Source organism: Solanum dulcamara, chromosome 3 (genome assembly GCF_947179165.1).
Source record: "Solanum dulcamara chromosome 3, daSolDulc1.2, whole genome shotgun sequence".
NCBI lineage: Eukaryota > Viridiplantae > Streptophyta > Magnoliopsida > Solanales > Solanaceae > Solanum > Solanum dulcamara.
In genome coordinates this window covers 80,699,551-80,719,700 of record NC_077239.1, presented here as the reverse complement: position 1 = coordinate 80,719,700, position 20,150 = coordinate 80,699,551, and the positions used below count along the sequence as shown (strand labels likewise).

At 32.9% G+C, this 20,150-nt stretch overlaps 1 protein-coding gene and 1 pseudogene across 1 annotated transcript; both read right to left on the bottom strand.

The window, feature by feature from the left end:
• Positions 1 to 3,658: 3,658 nt before the first annotated feature.
• Positions 3,659 to 4,775, bottom strand: LOC129883733 (F-box/kelch-repeat protein At3g23880-like; annotated as a pseudogene).
• A 1,531-nt stretch (positions 4,776 to 6,306) lies between these two features.
• On the bottom strand, positions 6,307 to 7,158 carry LOC129881917 (F-box/kelch-repeat protein At3g23880-like). Its single transcript, XM_055956033.1, has one exon. It carries the CDS (start codon positions 7,098 to 7,100, stop codon positions 6,720 to 6,722), a length of 381 nt encoding a protein of 126 aa, XP_055812008.1. The 5' UTR covers positions 7,101 to 7,158; the 3' UTR covers positions 6,307 to 6,719.
• Positions 7,159 to 20,150: the final 12,992 nt, after the last annotated feature.

Below are 20,150 nucleotides of genomic sequence, written 5' to 3'. Positions count from 1 at the left end.
AAGTAAAGTTTTAAAGACTGTAGTCTTAGCTCTTTATTTAACGAGTACTCTGTTACCGAGGCAAAAGGCTTGGATTATCCCATGAAATCCTACAGGAAATTTCCATATAGTGTTTCTATTGTAGGTTCCACCAATGGGTTGATTTGTCTTGTTATTGAGGACAAGGAAGCAAAAGGCGTTGTATAAGCAAAAGGCGAGTTCCATTTCCCTACGAACAGCATTGAGACATGTTGTCAAAGTTGACAATAAATCACAAGCAATTGTCAAGGTGACCCAACATATTATGCTGCCAAACAGAGGGTAATTAATTGATTTAGAGCAACCAGTAAATATAATCTAGTGCAGAAGAAGATAAGAAAATGTACAGAGAAATCTTACTATTAATCACTCGATCGTCTTCATCTGAGATTTCTCCAACCTCCTCCATTGTTGCAACCTTGGTTCCTTCCTAATAAAGGGCCTATTAAAATTGACAAGATTCTAGATAGTCTTAATGTAGCAACTTGGTAGGTGAAAGTTTGGTAAACTTGGTAGGTAAAAGTTTGGTAAACTTTGACATCTTGACAAAATGTGATGTCATGGATGACATCAAAAACAAGAATTTATTCCTATAAATAAGTAGCTCTTGATTCATTTGAAACACACCTCAAAAAACATTTATCTATTGTTTTCTCATATTCTAAGACATTTGCAAAATACATTAGAAGAGTAGAGAATTGATAGAGAAATTCTCTTAGTTGTATTTGAGATCTCTCCTCTTTCTTTGTTAATATAAAGACAATTGTTCTCTGGTGGACATAGGATCATTCTAATCCGAACCACGTTAAATATTGTTGTTCTTCTTTGTTCTTTATATTTTCACATTTCCGCTAACAATTGGTATCAGAGCCAAGGTTCTGTCTGAGTATACTCTGTGGTTGTACCACAATTTGAACTTCCACATCAGAAAAGAATTACTTTGACTTTCTGTATTTCCAAATACTTTGTAGTAGAAAAGGAAGAATAAGTAAAAATGAGTTCCATGAAGTTTGAAATTGATAGATTTAGTGGGTGCAACAACTTCAATATCTGAAAAATCCAGATGATGGTGTTACTGCAGAGGAAAGGTTCAATCCACGTTATTGACGGAAAGTACCCCGATAACACATCGGTTTCCGACAAGGCAAAGATTGAAGGAGATGCATTAAGTGTAATCCAACTATCCCTTGCACCTAACGTGCTTTGTGAAGTGAGTACAAATATCGAAGAGGCAGCAAAACAGTTATGGGATAGGCTGAAAGAGCTTTACCTAGACCGGTTGTTACAACAAGAATGTTGTTACAATAATGTCTTCACACATTTAAGATGGAGTCAGGTACTTTGTTGCAATACCATCTAGATGGATTCAATAAACTTATGATGGACTTACAGATTGCCGAAATTAAGAAGGATGAGAAAACGCTTGCACATGCTTTGTTATTTTCATTGACTTCAAAATATCGTGATATTGAGAAATCAATGATGTATAGCAAGGTGTCTCACTCTTGAGCAAGTGCGGCAAGCACTTAACTCTTGTGATGTACGGAGGCATTTTGAAGGAGACAGATAATAGAGCTAGTGGACTCTTTGTAAGAGGTCGTACTAGCCAACAGGGAAGGAGAAAATCACAGCAGATCTCAAAATCTCGTGTGAAAAAAAAGAACGCGGAGTGTTGGAGCTATCACAAGAAGGGACACTTTGAACGAGATTGTCCTATGTCAAAGTCCAAAGAAAAGGCGAGGGCATCCATTGTTGAGCAGGTACATAATTCTGATAATGAATATGTACTAATAACATCATGCAATAGTGGAGTCTATGACAACAAATGGGTATTAGACTCTGGTTGTACTCTGCATATGACATTCCGAAGAGATTGATTCAGCAGCTATGAGAAAAGTGGAAGAACTATAGTAATGGGCAATAATGCAACTTGTAAAATAGTTTCCCTTGGTTCAATTCGGGTTCGCTGCCATGATGGAATCGTGAGGACTATTACAGAAGTCCATGATAGAATCGTGAGGACTATTACAGAAGTCCGTCATGTTCTTGATCTGAAGAAAAATTTGATATCCCTGGGTACTCTAGATAATCAAGGCTACAAGTACATGAGCGAGGGACGTACACTAAAGGTGGCTAACGGTTCTTTAGTCATGTTGAAGGCCAAGCTAGAGGATGGCCTCTACACACTAGCAGGAAGCACCATTGTTGACTCTATTAATACATCTATAGTTCAGCAGTTATCTGATAATGACAAGGCAAGATTATGGCATATGAGACTGGGCCATATGAGCGCATGAGAACTGGAGATGTTGAGCAAACACAATCTTTTAAACATTGAGAAGATGAGCACATTTGAATGTTGTGAGCATTGCATCCTAGGAAAGCAGAAGAAGGTCAGTTTCAACACTGGCAAGCACAAGACGGGAAGAGTGCTAGACTATATCCATTCAGATTTATGGGGTCCCTCTCAGCTTCTATCGAAGGGAGAAAAGAGGTATCTTCTCACATTCATTGACGATTTTTCACGAAAGGTTTGGGTACATTTCTTGAAGGCAAAAGAGGCAGTGAAAGAAGCAATTTGGTTGAAAGGTTTTGTGGCAGAATTGAGTTTGGTTCAGCTGGAATCAACTCGAAGATGTGATAGTCAAAGTGTTATTCATTTGATTAATAATCAAAGATTTCATGAGCGCACCAAACATATTGATGTCAGATTCCATTTCATTCAAGATTTCGTTGAAGAGGGAGGTATTAAGGTCGAGAAAGTTATCACAGAAGATAACACTGCAGACATGCTGACCAAGATAGTCCCACTTGCCAAGTTTGCACACTGCAAGGACTTTGCGGGAGTATGCATCAACTGATGCAAACTCTGGGAGAACAACTAGTAGGTAGAGCTAGTGTGTTCAACAAAGGGTTGATTCTTCTTGTTTTTTACAACGGGATTGCCCAGTAAGCTTATAAGTTTTGGCCGGAGTTATTCATATGCATGCTCGGAATGCAAACCATGGTGGAGATTGAAAGAGTTGAGGTTGAAGACACAATCAAAAGTTGCTGAAAGAAAGTTGAAATTAGAAAATCTTGCCAAGGTGGAGATTTGTTAAAATTGACAAGATTCTAGATAGTCTTAATGTAACACGTAGAAAGTTTGGTAAACTTGGTAGATGAAAGTTTGGTGAACTTTGACATCTTGATAAAATGTGATGTCATGGATGACATCAAGAGCAAGAATTTATTCCTATAAATAGGTAGCTCTTGATTCATTTGAAACACACCTCAAAACATTTCTCTCTTGTCTTCTCATATTCTAAGGCATTTGCAAAATACATTAGAAGAGTAGAGAATTGATAGAGCAATTATCTTATTTGTATTTGGGATCTCTCCCTTTTTTTGTTAATATAAAGACAGTTGTTGTCTGATGGACGTAGGATCATTCTGATCTGAACCACGTTAAATATTGTTGTTCTTCCTTATTCTTTATATTTTCACATTTCCACTAACAGGGCCACACCAAGCTTTCAATATAGATGCTTGCTTCATAAAAGGCTTCACAGTTGACAATCGCTGAATATTTGATTGGGTCATCCTTTGGATTGTAAATCATGAATGTCGTTCCAAACTCAAACAAAAGTTCGCCTTTATTTCACATGCAAAAGAATGGAAAAAAGTGATATTCTATAATATCAGAAGGAAGACAGAAGTTAAACATCTTTATCCAAGATTCTTTAACCCCATACTCCTTCATAACCCACACATCTGCTCGAATTGTATGATAATTACAAATCACAGAAAGATCACTTCCCGGAACTCCAAGCATCAAATAAGAAAATCCTTCTTCATAGCATGGCTCCTCCAATTTTCCCCATTTCCTATCAGCCGAATCAATAGAAACGATGTCCCAACCATTTAAAGAATCAACAATACGATCAGCGCAATGAAATTTTCCATTCACAAACATACCCAAATCAGTAGCTAGAAACCTACTCTCAAAATCTTCTATACTTGTCCAAGAATCACTAACTAGACTATACAATTCAACCTTGACAAGAAATAGACCGTCATCACTCTTATTATTATGCAACCCTACTACTACCTTATAATCATCACGAACCTCATCATATCCAAACCATACATGTAATGGTCAGCAAAGCACAATGTACTATACGTACAATCATGCAATTTCTTGTACTTTCTAATTGACGTATTCCAGATAAACAAGTGTTTTTTCGCAATGGAAAGACAAATCAACCCATTAACAGAACCCACGAAATTAACAGAATTACCGGTGAATATCCAAAGATACTCCAAATCCAATGTCTTAGTAACAGATTCCAAGGATACTCCAAATCCAATGTCTCAGTAACAGAGTCATAAAGTAAAGAACTAACAGAACAGTCCTTAAAATTGTATTTAGGTTGAACATATGTCAGCATAAGCCTATGGCGGGTGTTTTTATCATTATTAGCAGATACGTTGAGATGGGTGTTGATAAATTCAGGGCTAGAGATTAAATCAAGCCAGGATTTTGTAACAGACCTGAATTTCAAGAGGGATTTCAGGGGAAGCCTTAAGAAGATTTCAGTGAGGAGCTCCGCTGGCAAAATAGGGACTCTGTTAAAGGTTGAATCTTTAGTTGAAGTAGAAGGCAATTGAGCACTACTAGTGAGTTTGCTCTGCTTTGGGGGTAGATGGGAGGCTTCAGATTCTATTAGGGTTCCACAAATTTGTGCCTCGTTATAAAACATGAGACGTTTGTACATCTACTCTATATATGTACATGTATGTGTGTATATATATATATATATATATATATATATATATATATAAATTAATTATGTATAAAAAAATAGAAAGTATTGTTTTCCCTTTTATTTCACTTTGTAACTGAAAAAACCTAAGTTGTTTAGTTTGACATAAACATTACTCTATCTTTTGATACCCCATCGCAATATCACAACAGCTAAACTAGTGCAGAAGAAAACAAGTTGTTCCATAATTCTTGTGTTTCAGACACCTAAAGAAGATCATTAGAGAACACCTAGGCGCTATTGTCACATTTCACCTGCCATAATATCCAAGTCCGTACGTAGTGCTTATTTATTCTTATTCTGTTTGGAGGCACAAGCGAAACGGACTAACAAGATCTCCGGGTAGATATGGTTCAAAGATAAGCATAATATGCAATGTCTTGTTCTATATTTGAAAAGAAACAGAGTATAGCAACACAATCGTCCTCATCTTCTTCCAAGCCTTTTCAACCTTCTCCGTTGTGGCTTTTAACATAATAAAAGGCCAAACTAGGCTTTCTATGTAGGTGTTTGCCTCATAATCATAGATGGTATTGGTAAGCGTTTGCCACAATTTATGAAAATTATCAAAAACTTCCCCAACTCTTTATATAATCTTTTTGAATGAGCAAATCATAATTTATAAACAAGATATCATAATATTATAAAACGTTGCATTAATTAATTACATATCTTCATGTTTCTTTTATAAATAAATGTTTTCAATTACAATGCTATTACAAATTTTCACTAGTCCAAGCATTCATCACCAAGGCGAATAAAAACAAGCATCTTGAGATTATAGTTGATCTTCCATCTGCTACAGTGCTACTATAATTTCTTTTGCATGTAATATCTTGAGATTGATTCGAACTACAAGTAGATCTTCACTCTGCTACTTATATGTGATGATGATGATCAAGTTGTTCAAAAAGAAACGGTAAAAAAAGAGAAACGCCGTCCTTCTTTTTCATTGCAATCCATGCACGTAGACAACAAGTAGTAGATTAGTTGTTCCTAGTATCAACATTCACTTCCTGAAAGTTCAATAGTACATATCAGTTAACAAAGCGCGCCTCAAAAATAAAAAAGATACATAGATTAGACTATTTGCACGCGTTTAAGCAAAAAGACGAGCTCCATTTCCCCATGAACAACCCTGAGACATGTTGTCAAAGTTGCTTCTTTTCAACTTCTAAGCAATAGACACAAACAAGTATACAGATGTAAACTTGCCTAATAGCTCCACAAGGATGCAAATCAACAAAATTGAACCACAACATAGGTTGATGCATAAAAGTCATTTTGAAACTGGATGATAAAAGAACTCATTGTAGGAAAAAAATGTGCCTTCGAAACAAAAAAAATTGTAATGTTCATTTACTTTATGACCACAACAGCTATATTCACATCCTAAAAAGCTTTACCCTTAAGATATACCATGCTTAACTAAAGTGAAAGACGATTCAGCCTTTGATCGACCAAATAAGTCAGAGAACTAAAAGACAGTCTTAAAGAAAATTTACAGTTAGCTTAGCAGCACAAAAGCTCCAAACTAGTGCAGAAGAAAATACGAAAATGTACAGAGGAGTCTTACTATTAGTTACAAGAATGTGTTCAAGAGAGCTTTTTCAACCTTCTCTGTTGTTGCATCCTTGGTTACATCTTAATAGAGGGCCATAGTAGGCTTTCATTGTAGATTTTCACGTCATTAAATTCATCGCAGCTGACAATCTTTGAATGTATGACTGAATCATTCTTTGGATTGTAAATTATGAATGTTCCAGACTGAAACAAAATTTCACTTTTCTGTACTTGTTTGATAACCGAACAAATAAAAATTTCACCTTTAGTTAATTCTTTAACCCCATACTCCCTCATAACCCACACGTCAGCGTGAGTACTTCGATAATTACATTACACGGAAAGATCACTTCCCAAAACTCCCAACGTCCAACCAAAATATGCTTCTCCATAGTAAGGTTGCTCCACTTTTCCCCATTTCATCTCAGCCAAATCAACAGAAATGATATCCAAACCAGAACGACGAAAAGTATTATTAGCCCAATGAAGTTTCCCATTCACAAACATACCTGACATAGTGGCTAGCACCACACTACGAAAATCATCAATACTTCTCCAAAAATCACTATTCAGACTATACATTTTAACCTTAACACGAAACGAATTGTCATAGTCCACATCCGGGACACCTACCACTACCTTATAATCATCATGAACCTCATCATATCCAAAACCATACATGAAATTGTTCAAATAGTAATGATCGTTCGACATATATCTACATTCAGGCCATTTTTAGAACTTCCTAGTGGACGGATTCCAGATAAACAAGTCTTTTTTCCCATTGATAAGACAAATTAATCCATTAACAGAACCGACAATATCGACAGATATAGGGGTCTTTTTCATAGGATAATCCAAATCCAATGCCTCAATAGCTGAATCATAAAGCAAGGAACTTACGGAACAGTTCTTAAGGTGGGTATTTTTGGGTCGATCAAACATCAGCATAAGCCTATGGTGGGTGTTTTCCTTGTTATTAGTAGATATGCTGAGATGGATTTTGATAAATTCAGGGCTAGAAATTAAAATAAGCCAAGATATTGGAACAGACCTGAATTTCAAGAGGGATTTCACTGGAAGTCTTGCGAGGATTTCAGTGATAAGTTCTGATGGCAGAATAGAGATTTTCGAGATTGAATCTTGAATTGAAGTTGATAGAAACTGAGAATGGTTGGTGGGTTTTCTCCGTTTTGGGTGTTGATGGTAGCCTTCAGATTATGCCATCAGGGTTGCAGTAATTTGAGCTCTTGGAGAAGATACGAGCTAAAATCGTTGGATTTCAATGCTGGTGTAATAGAAAATAAAAAAGAAATATACAACTGAAATATTTGCTATTATTGTGATTTAAAAATAAATATCAAAAGCATTTACTTATTTTACCTAAATATCATAAAAATACATAAAAGTTATTCTAGATCAAAATCACCTAAAGTAAGTCCGTCAAAAACTGACTTAAGTATTTAGTAGTCTCCATAGCAGAACTGAAGAACTCCTCCAAGTGCTCAAATTTCAGCGACTCAAATGGAATCTGGAGAAGATGAAGCCATCCATTAACACCCAAAACGAAGCAAATCTGTTCTCAACTTCCATCAACTTCAATGAAAAATTCAATCTTGAAAATCTCTATTCTACAAGAAGAACTCATCACTAAAATCCTTTCGAGGCTTCCGGTGAAATCCCTCTTGAAATTCAGGTCTATTTGAAAATCTTGGCTTGAATTTAAAGTTATTATTTAAAAATTTTATGTAAGGAATAAATTTCGCTACTATAAACGCAAAGCATTACGCATCATAAACCAAATCTTCCTTGCTAATTAATATTTGAAGTTAAACATGACTTAATGTATTAATCATCATCACTAAAAGACTTATAAAAGGAATAAAAAGGTTTTCCCGCCTAATCTTTTCCATTGTATTTCTAACCGTTTATTAGGAAGGTAACAGAAAGTAGTTGAACTTCTTTAGCTCTCACAAAATACACAAAAATCCAAGCTCTGTAACTCTATATGGACTCTGAGAAAGATGAAGGCTCCGAGCAACACCCAAATCGAAGAAAACCCACAAATCATTCTCAATTTCCATCAACTTCACGCAAGAAGGCCGTTTTCTTCCATCAGAAGTCATCAGTCAAATCCTATCGAGACTTTCGATGAAACCCCTCTTGAGATTCAAGTCAGTTTCAAAATCTTGGCTTGAATTGATCTCCAACACTGAATTTTTATCGACACCCATCTCAGATTATCTGCTGATGTCAAGTATAAGCAATGCTTGTCTACAGGGATGGCTCAAGCTAATCAGTGGCTTAAAGCCAAAAATAAATTGGGCCTCAATTTTTAATTTGTTTTATATATATTTAAAGTATATTTTTCTTGTTTTTTGAGATGCAAAGTTATTTTTTCTTTAATGAAATAGTTTGCTTTTCTAAATAGTACTTCATACGTTTTAATATTTTATCCGATTTTGAATTGACACAAAAAAAAAATTATTTTTTTTTGTTGAATTTTATGATCTTAAACTAATGATATATATATATATATATATCAAGATGTCTTTTAATCTTGTAGTCTTAAATACCTCAAGTGTAAAGTTAAATTTCAAACAAAAAAGAAAGAAATATTCTTTAATGTTTCGAAACGGACTAAAAAAAATAAGAAAAAAATAAAATTAAAAGACAGTATAAGACACAATATAATTTTTCTTTAAAAAAAAATTATTTTTATTATTACTGAAAAATGAGATTCCTAAAATTCGAGGCCTAAGGCGGGTGCCTCATATTTAAAGGCATTGAGCCACCCTTGATACAAGAAATTGCCTGATCCTAAACTTACATTGAGGGTTATTGGTTTCTATTGAAGATTAGCAGCTAGCTTAAGTAGTTAGTTAATTCACTAATTTATTGTAACCACCTCTACCACCTTTAATGTTCGTTGGTTAAATCGAGTAAGCACTCACTGTACAGAGCAGTTGTTCATAATGAAAGTTTGATTTCTCAGAATTCCCTCTCCAAAATTCAACAGATTTGGATATGATGAGTTTCATGATGATTATAAGGTTTTGGTTTTTTCATTTTCGATACATCTGATCATCATCATCATATCATATCATATATTATTAAAAGTAAATCTTTAAAGTTGGATTACCATTTTGCCCTTCTATTAAATTAAAATATTATAAATTATTTAATTAAATAAGAAGTAAATATTAAAATTTTAATTCATACAAGACTTAATTATATGTTTCAGGTTCAAAAATATATTTTACACAATTAGATAAGCAAAACGTCAAAACATTCCAAATTGTTGGCTACATTAATTTAGAAATAATGAATATTTAAAATAGTCTACCTGTTTAAATGTTATCATTCTAAGTGCTAATAATAGCTAAAAGAAATGATGGGAAAGAATAATTTTTCTCATTTTACAAGCTTTCCAAAAGTTTATACATTTTCAGGATAATTATAAATAATTAAAAATTAATAACATGTATATAATTTAATAAAATAATTACTATGAAAACGTACCGTAGCTTATGGCTTTATATGGTTTTCTATAACACTAAAACTAAAATGTTACAAGTTCAAAAATTCTTTAAAGAAATAATAATAATTTCATGAAGAGTCTTTTTCACTATCCTCATTAATTATATGTGGTACAATGTATATTATTCATTTATGAATTATTTATTAAATTAATAAATTTATATTATCTTGAGTTTTCTCACAGTTATAAAATTTTTGAAGAAATTGAGAAGTTGAAGAGTTGCCTTTTCATTATTCAATGTGGATTATTTATATCTGTCAATTCCCTTCATCAGCTTACATTTTTGCATTACTTCTTTTTTATTCAACACGATTCCTTGGAAACAACCTCTGGCAGAAATGCAAGGTAAGGCTGCGTACAATAGATCCTTGTGGTCGGATCCTTCCCCGGACCCTGCGCATAGCGAGAGATTTAGTGCACCGAGCTGCCCTTTTTATTCAACACGATTCCTTATTCATGTTTAGGTGAACATTTTCTATTGATCTTTTCTTCTCATCCTCTTATCTAAATTTTATTCTCATTCTTAATTTCAATTTGTTGATAATATTTTTCCTAATTTTTTCTTTCCTTTTTTAAATAGAAGGTTTTGTGATGCAACCCATATTATAATGCAAAAAGGAAAATTAACTTTATAATGTTTTAAAATATAAATATAATTGTTGTTATGCATTTCAAGTTCTACTTGTACACTAATTAGTGTATATATTGAAAGTTTCTCAATGAATTGCAGAAATTATTGTGAGGTATGATTGATTAAACTTATGAGAAATATATATTCTTATTATGTATATAGTTTGAAATTTGTTGTATCTGTTTTGATTTCTTATTTTATACATGATTTTTACTTTATATTGCAATCAAATATTTTTTTTAATGTACACATAAATTTATAACTATAAATATATGATATGGGATACACATGAAACGTACGTATCCAAATACTAATACTTCATATAAACATAAGACCAAAATATATAGTCTAAAAATTGACATAATTTCTTTTGATTTGGCTGATGAGAAATGGGGAAAGGTGGAGGAGCCGGCTAGCTATGGAGAAGGAAAAATTGTCTTGAGGATGGGAGTACTTGGAATTGATCTTTCAGTCTTTCGTAACTGTTAGCGTGACGAAAATATTGATGGTTGGGTTATGAAGGAGTATGAGGTTAAAGAATCTTGGACAAAGATGTTTACGTTCAACTATACTCATTTGGAGTGTTTTGATCTGATGGATCCACTCTTTTTCTTGTCAAAGAAGGACAAAATATTGATTGTCTATGGTCGATCAGTTTCAGTGATATACAACCTAGAGGATGGGATGGATCGGCCAGATATTCGAAGGTTACTGACATAAAATTCTAAGCTGGAAAGTCGAATCAAGGAAAGAAGAGGGAAACCCAAAAACTAGTTCAAGAGATAAGAATTATCCAAGGTCGTATAAATAGCTCATACATTTAAGTGATATGAGAGTAACATAACATGGAGGGCCTAACATCAGGATCGAGTCATACAGAACACTGTTAAAAAGGACCATGGGCCTAATTCCAGAACTCAAAAGCTAATTTAAGATATATGAATTGTCCAAAACTGTACAAAGAGACTACAACTTAAAAGCTAGTTTAACTTTTATCCTTGATGATTTCACATTGTTTGAAGGATGGGTTATTTGTGCCCTTATATGGTTTTGGACAATTCTCACCTTATGAGTTAGCTTTGGGTTAGTTAGGCTCACTGTTCATTTTTTTAACATGGTGTTGTTGGAGTCATACCCATTTGAACTCTTGGTTTACCCAATATTGTGTGTCATGTTTTGTTGTCTACGCTTCAGTTGGCCTATGTATGTGGGGGAGTGTCAGAGTCCCACATTGGTTGATCCTCAATTGTTCGTCTAATACCTACAAAACATCTCCAGCAAAAAAATAGAGGTATGCTGAAGCTAAACTGGATCCATTAAGTCAAGAATTGATTGATTGATTGATGGTAAAACCTTCGACATTGAAGAGATGGCTTGTTCTAGAGGCCTGAATTCACGGCAAAGGTAAAGGTAAAGGTGTGTGAGAGACATGAAATTGGAGAGGTCTTTTCCAGTTGTTGGAACACATAAATCCTGATTTAATTTATACAAACATAACATTATAGATTATTCCTCTTCTCCATTTACCTTGATTCGACTAAAGACAGAAACTAGATTGCTTTCGTAAAACATAATCAAATCAAGTAATAAGGAAAGAAAAATACAATAGTAAAGCGAACATAATCAAGAAGAAAACAATTAGCAATTGTGCATAATAATATGAGAGATGAGATTAGAAACAAAGATATTCAAAACAAGGTGAGTGTAACCCACGTCAAGCCGTAATGAACATTATAAGGGAGGAGCAACTGAGATAGTTCCAACATGTGGAGAAATGAGAAGAGAAAATGTCAAATTTTGTATAATTGTCTAAAGGGTAAAAAATTATTAAATTAAATCTGCTTAACCTTTAAACCCCACCACTACATCTAAAGACGTAGTCTAATGATAAAGTGAAGTGGATTGTCTATCATGAGATATCATATTAAATTTTAGTAAATATAAAAACACTAAGCGATTTTTTTCTTATTTGTCCAAACATTGATGGAAATAGTAATCCTATATCTCATAAAATTAATTGAGTTATACACATGTTGAATTTAACAACAACAACAACAACAACAACAACAAAGTTGAGTATTACTCCTGTCTATTCCATTGTACCAAAGTGGCAAAGTCCCTTTCTCTGCATTTATTTTATATTCGATATTCGCTACTCATATTAAAATTTGATTAAATTTAAATTTGATCCAAAAATTCCATATTGAGGCACTATTCAACAAAGGTAACTCCATATCTAGAAGGACTCGAACTAGAGATTTCTAATTAACGATAAAGAAATACTTATCACTTTATCACAATCCTGATTGGTAAATTCCCTTTCATCCAAAGCCACACATTCATTAGTTCTAACTAAAACTTAATTAAAAATTTGAATTCTAACATAGTTTCTAGAAGATAAGTAATAATAAATTTGTGATTATTTTATTTTGTATTTGATTGAATATTTTATTCAAGAAATAACTATTCCGGGGTAATTCCGTGTTAAAATATCAACATGACAAATATAATCTTCTTTAAAGCTTTTCTTCTAAAGTTCTTTAAGAAAATTAAGGATATAATTGAAAATCAACGTTTATCCAAGTTTAATTTTGATAATATAATTTCGATATTACTTATTCCAAATCAAACGATCTCATAAAGTATTTATAAATTAAATCTACTTTTAGAGATAAAATGGAACTCAAAATTGATGTTTCAAGTGATGGCCTCATGATACTTGCAACAACCTAGTTGACAATATATTTCCTTTTTCAAAATAAATTTCAAAATTATTTCATAGAGATGGCATTACCAAAATGTCTTTTTTAATGTCACATTTGTGGTCAAAAGAATAAATTATTTTCTAGGACTACTTTAATCAATTGGGGTAGGATTAATTATTTTTCATTTTTTTTCAGTTGTGTGACTAATTATTTAAACTTATTAAATCCTAGCGACTTACGTTAAAAATCAGGATAGAGACAATACACCAATAAGTAATACTCTTCTTTCTTATTTTCTTTAGCTTGATTCGGAGTACGAGAATTAACTATGAATTCGATTATAAAATCTTCAATATATTTTTTTTGAATTAAAATTTATTTATTTAGAAATTACATAAAAAGTACTATTAAAGATAACATAGTTAACAATTCAAAATATTTAGGAGGTATTTAAAAATTCATGATAATTTTTTTTTCATAATTATCCAAATAATAACTAAGAGAAACAAATTGAAACGGAGAAAATAGTACTTTTGAAAGAAAGGAGAGAAAATAATGAGATTAGCCACTAATCCAAGTAATTATTAACTCAAGATTGTCTCACTAATTATCTAATGATTAGGGTGTACTTAAGATTTAATTAAATTCCACTAGGCACAAATTATCTAAGGCACATGTTGGAGGCAATTCAAAAGCCATTTCTTAAATCATAATATTAGTTAATTACTCAAGATTGAGTTGACAACTCTGCAATCATGGAGTTCAATTAATTTGAAATTTATATATTTTCTTTTCTATTTTTAATATCTTATCGTCTCTCTTAATTTTGAAATGTTATATAGTATAGTTTTTGTAAAATTATACAACTTGCATACATGTTTAATTAAATAAGAATTAAAAAAAAACTCTTTTTGTTTTGGAGTTTCAATTTGGAATTTAGTATCTGATTTTCAAATTTGAAACTTCTATTTAAAAATTAAACAATACTTACTAATTTTGATAAGCGTGGAAAAGTCTGTAAATATTATCTTATTATTACTTTCTGACTAATTTGTCATGCCCTTTTTATTAATTAAAGAACTGTTTCATGTTTGTTGTTTATATTTTTAGATACAAATGTAAGCTGAAATAAAATATGTACTTGACATACAATATTGTATTGCCTCCTAACTATAAAATTATTTTATGAAATTATGATTATTAAAATAGAAATAAATAAATAAATAGGCAAACTGCAAGTGGTACAACAATAACAACAACGTACTCCTATAATGATGAGCAATTAAAATTTTTTGCCCTCATATAACTACGATAGAAGAAAATGATTTTTTAGATCTCTTATGAGAAAACATAAGAAATCTCTTATTAAAAAAAAACTATAAAACTAATTATGTTTTTTATAAGAGTTAAAAAATTATTTCTCTCTGTAATCCCACAATTACAACTTGTTCGTTTAAGTTTTTGACATAAAATAACATGTTTTTCCCTTCAAATGGATTGATCACTAATCTTCGCCCATTAGCAATCCAGCTTATATATAATGAGACATAATTTCTTCAAAATTAAAGTCATACTTCAACATAATTTATAAAAAAATATTTATAGAAGGTAGGTGTTGATTTCTTAACTTCTTAATGTGAATATTTTAGTTCCCTTATTACACATACCCACCTCACTCTTATCACTCCTCAAATCAAATTTCAAATAGAAAGTATCTGATTAAAATATTTTATCATGAATTTAAATGCTCAATTAAGTTAAAATAAAATAAAATAAATAATTATTTTGCTGAATATATACAATAATAATATATTCAGTATAATTTCATTAAGTAGAATTGGGGAAAAAAGAGTGTATGTAGATCTTATCATCACCTCAATGAGGTAGTAGGCTGTTTTCAAAAAATCTTCAATGTAAGTGCATCAAATCCTCATAAATGAAGAAAACAATGAAAAATATAATTAATAATAAGGAAAGCATAGAATTTTTTCGACTAATATGTATTGAGCCAAAATCTTTTTTTTACTACTCATTAAAAGTGTGACATACATACATATACGGGTCTTCATGGTTCAGTTTGGATCGGTTATTGATTTAAATTAAAATCAAACCAATTTAAATCGGTTTTCAAATTTATAAAATCAAACCAAACCAAAAAAATAACCGTCGTTTTGGTTATTGTCGGTTTGGTTCGATTTGACTCAATTTTTTGGGTTTTTTTTCGATTTGAAAATAATAAATTTATTGAAGTCATCCGCATCCCGATAGACTCAAACACCTAGTACATAAACAATCCACAGAAAAGTTATTGAGAATTCAATTAAGCAATTAAGCAACACTAGAGTTATTATTACACAATAAAAGAAATTTAGTTAAGCAATACTAAAATCATTATACACCAAAGATCGAATCTCTATAACAAAAAAAAATAACCTCAAGCTCAACAATTGAGGAATCACCCAGGGGGAGGAGTACGAGAAAATTATATATCAAAATTTATGTATTGAGCTTGAGAAAATGGTAAAGTTAAAGAATAAGTTAATTAAAATTTAATAAAATATTTATATTTTATTTATGAATAATATATAAATAATAATGAAATATATATATATATATATATATATAATTTCTCGGTTGGATTTGGTTATTTTTGCAGTTTATTTTTAGTAAAACTAAAATTAAACCAAATAGTATCGATTTTCAAAATTTAAAACCAAATCTAATCAAACGATAACAAATATCAATTTTCTTTAATCAATTTGATTCAAATTACGGTTAAATTTAATTTTTAATCATAATCATGAACATGTTGGGGGAGGAAGCACTACAACTAAAGTTTGATATAATAATAAATATGAAAATAAATTGGATACGAGAATTTTACGTGGAAACCCCTCAAACAGATAGAGGAGAAAAACTACGGGTAGAAGGATCTTACTATGATAATATGTGAGTACATTGATCTCAAATATAAGGAGAAAACAACAACTGACACTTCTTTCTTGTAAAAGGAACAACTCACTAAAGAGGACACTCAAGACTACAATATTTATCTTGGTGTATAACTCTCTTTGTGTTCTTACTCTTTTGGATTGTATTTTTGTGGAATAATCTAAATGAAAGCAAGAGACCCTCTATTTATAGGAAATTAAAAACGCGTAAAATCCGCGTATTGCACCTCCCTTTTTGACTACACGTTTTGTTCCCTTTTTGACTACGCATTCAAAATGCGTTTTGTAGTATTTGACTATATTGCATTCTCCCACTTGAAGATTTAATTGAGAATCAATTAAGTTTTCACACCATCCTTTCTACCCAATTACTGTAATGTTACGTTTCTACTAGGCCAACAGAAGATCGACACCATATAAACTTGCTACTGTTGATCGGTTTAGTAAACATATCTACTAGGTTGTTATTAGTGTGAATTTTCTGAATATCCACACTGCCTTCTTCCACCTTCTCATGAACAAAGTGATACTAAACTCGTATGGGCTTTGTCATTGAATGAAATGTCGGATTCTTTGAAAGATGCAAAGCGCTATGACTGTCACAAAATAGAGCAACCTTTTCTTGTTTGTGCCCAAGCTTCTCCAGTAACATCTGCATTTATATTGCCTCTTTGCTAGCTTGTGTAGCTGCTACATATTCTGATTCCGTTGTAGATGTAGCCACGATAGATTGTAGTTTTAAAACTCAGCTTACAGCTCCTCCAGCAATAGTAAACATATAACCTGTGGTGGACTTGCTTTTATCAAGATCACCTATATAATCTGAATCAACATAACCTTTAACATTAAAGTCTGATCCTTCATACCACATTGCAACATCTGATGTACTCTTGACATATCACAGGATCCTCTTAACAATATTTCAATGCTCTCTACTAGGATTAGCCATGTATCAACTAACCACTCCCACTGCTTGTGAAATATCAGGTCTTGTACATACCAAGACGAACATTAAACTTCTTACTACTGATGCATACGGTACGCGAGACATCTCCATCCTCTCTACTTCATTGCTATGACTTATTCTTGAGGATAACTTGAAATTAATAGAAAGTGGGATAGAAATTGACTTACAGTCTTACATCTTGAAGCATCGCAAGATTTTCTTCAAGTAATTCTTTTGAGAAAGTCAAATCTTCTTATTATTTCTGTCTCGGTGAATTTGCATCCCAAGAATTTTGTTTGCTGGTCCCAAGTCCTTCATTTCAAACTCCTTAGCCAACTGTACCTTTAAATTTGTGAGACGATCTTTGTTGGGGCTTGCTATTAATATGTCATCGACATACAACACCAAAATAACAAAATCGTCATCATCAAATCTCTTGTAATAAATACAAGGATCTGAACTATGTCTGTTGTATCCAAGGCTTATAATGAAGGAATCAAATCTCTTATACCAACATCTAGGTGCCTGTTTGAGACCATATAGAGATTTGTTTAACCTGCAAACCAAGTTCTCTTTTTCTTGTTCTTCAAAACCTTCTGGTTGGAGCATGTAAATTTCTTCTTCAAGCTCTCCATGAAGAAGTGCAGTTTTAACATCTAACTGCTCTAAGTACAAGTCAAATATAGCACATATCGCCAGGACCACTCGAAATGCAGTCAGTCGAACCACCGGAGAAAATATCTCATTGAATTCTATACCTTCTTTCTGAGCGAATCCTTTCACCACCAATCTTGCACGATACTTCTCTACTTGATCATTATCATTGGATTTGATCTTGTAGACCCATTTATTTCTAATGGTCTTCCTTCCTTGTGGAAATTGAACAAGATCCCATGTTTTATTTTTATGAAGCGCTTCAATTTCTTCTTGCATTGCTACCATCCGATGATTCTTGGCCTTTCATAGCCTAGTGAAAAGTTGAAGACTATGTATCCTCTGTTAATAGACAGTATGCAACATTGCCCTCCATAGAATAATCTGAGTGCCAAGCTGGTTCTCTTCTCTCCCTAGTTAACTTTCGAACTTGTGGAGTTTTGATCTCAGCTTGCTCTTGTTCTTCGTGCTCTGCTATTGCCTTAGAAGAAACTGGAGCTTTTTCTATTTCTTCAACTTCAACTGTAGTAGTCTCTGATTTTTCCTTCAAAGTGCTACCTTCTTTTGCTTGTATTTTGTTTTCAACAAACACAACATCCCTGTTGATTACCACCTTGCGGGCAGTGAGATCCCACAAGTGATACCCCTTGACTCCATCAGCATATTCTAAGAAAATGCATTTTCTGGATTTCGGATTCAATTTCGATTTTTCTTGGGTGTTGTAAATAAAATAAGTAGGACTTCCGAATATATGTAAGCGAGAATAATCAGCTGATTTTCCTGTCCACATTTCCATTGGAGTTTTCAGATCAGTTGCGGTTGATGGTGACCGATTGATCACCTAACAAACAGTTTTGACTGCTTTTGCCCAGAATGGTTTTTCCAACCCTGCAGTTACCAACATAACTCTTGTCCATTCCAACAAGGTTCTGTTCATCCGCTCTGCTATTCTATTTTGTTGTGGAGTATATGCCACCGTGAGCTGCCTTTTAATACCTTCTTATTTACAGAAGTTATCAAATTCATCACTAGTGTATTCTCCTCCATTATCTATCCTCAAACACTTTATTTTTTTCTCAGATTCAAGTTCTACCTGCACTTTAAACTCTTTGAAAATCGGAAAACATCTCTCTTTCTTTTGATTGGATACACCCAACTTCTCCCACAGTAATTATCGATAAATGACATGAAATATTTCTCTCCTCCTAGGGACTCCATCGGTGCTTGCCAGACATCAGAGTGGATCAGATATAATATTTTCTTGCTTTTAACAGAGGAACTGTTAAACTTCAGTCTATGTTGCTTACTGGTAACACAATGCTCACAAAAGGGTAGTGAGACCTTTTTGAGCCCTGAAGGAAGCTTTTGCTCAGCAAGAATCTTCAAACTTCATTCCGGTATATGGTCAAGTTTACGATGCCACATCATCATTAATTCTTCAAATAAACTTGCTGATGTGGTTGATGCTTCTCCTTCTTGGTATGTTTCACCTTTAAGCACATATAGATTTGCAGCAATTTTTCTGCTTTCATCACTACAAGCGCTCATTTTGATATTTTTATGACTCCACCATGAGTCTTATATGAACATCTATTATCATCTAATTGTCCAAAGACAATAGATTCTTCCTCAAGTCTTTTACATGTTGTACCTCCTGGATGGTGCGTACTATGCCATCATACATCTTTATTTTGATGGACCCAATACCAATAATATCCAAAGCATGATCGTCTCCCATGAACACAAACCCTCCTGAGATAGGATTATATTGATGGAACCATTCTCTCTAGGAAGTCATGTACCATGTTGCTCCAGTGTTCATGATCTAGACATTAGTGAAATATTTTCTGCCTTCATTACTTGATATTGTTTCACTATATAAAATATCGCCATCATCCGAGGTACTTGCAACATCATTCACTTGAGCATTTGATGACTCAGAGTGTTCACTCTTCTTCTTGAATCAACAATCTTTCTTGAAGTGCCCTTTCTTACCATGATTGTGAATTCCACTGGGCCACGTTCCGTTGGTCTTCCTCTCACCATCATCAAAGCTTCAGCTTGCTGCGGACTTGCTTGTCTGTCTTCCTTATTTTTGCGCCGATTTTCTTCTTTTAAGACAGCGACTGCAATTTCATCAAAAATTAGACTATCTATATTGTTTGTCAGGTTGATGATGAGTTGATCATACGAGTCAGACAGACTTTGAAGTAGAAGTTCCGCACGTTCAGTCCCCTTTATTTTACAATCCATTGTTGTAAGTTGCAAAAATAGAGTATTCAAAGTATTGATGTGGTCAGTAACCGACATGGACTCTGCCATTCGAAGAGTATACA

What these genes read in the sequence shown, in the direction of transcription:
- LOC129881917 (XM_055956033.1), bottom strand. Translation starts at nt 7,100, where the DNA reads ATGTCGAACGATCATTACTATTTGAACAATTTCATGTATGGTTTTGGA.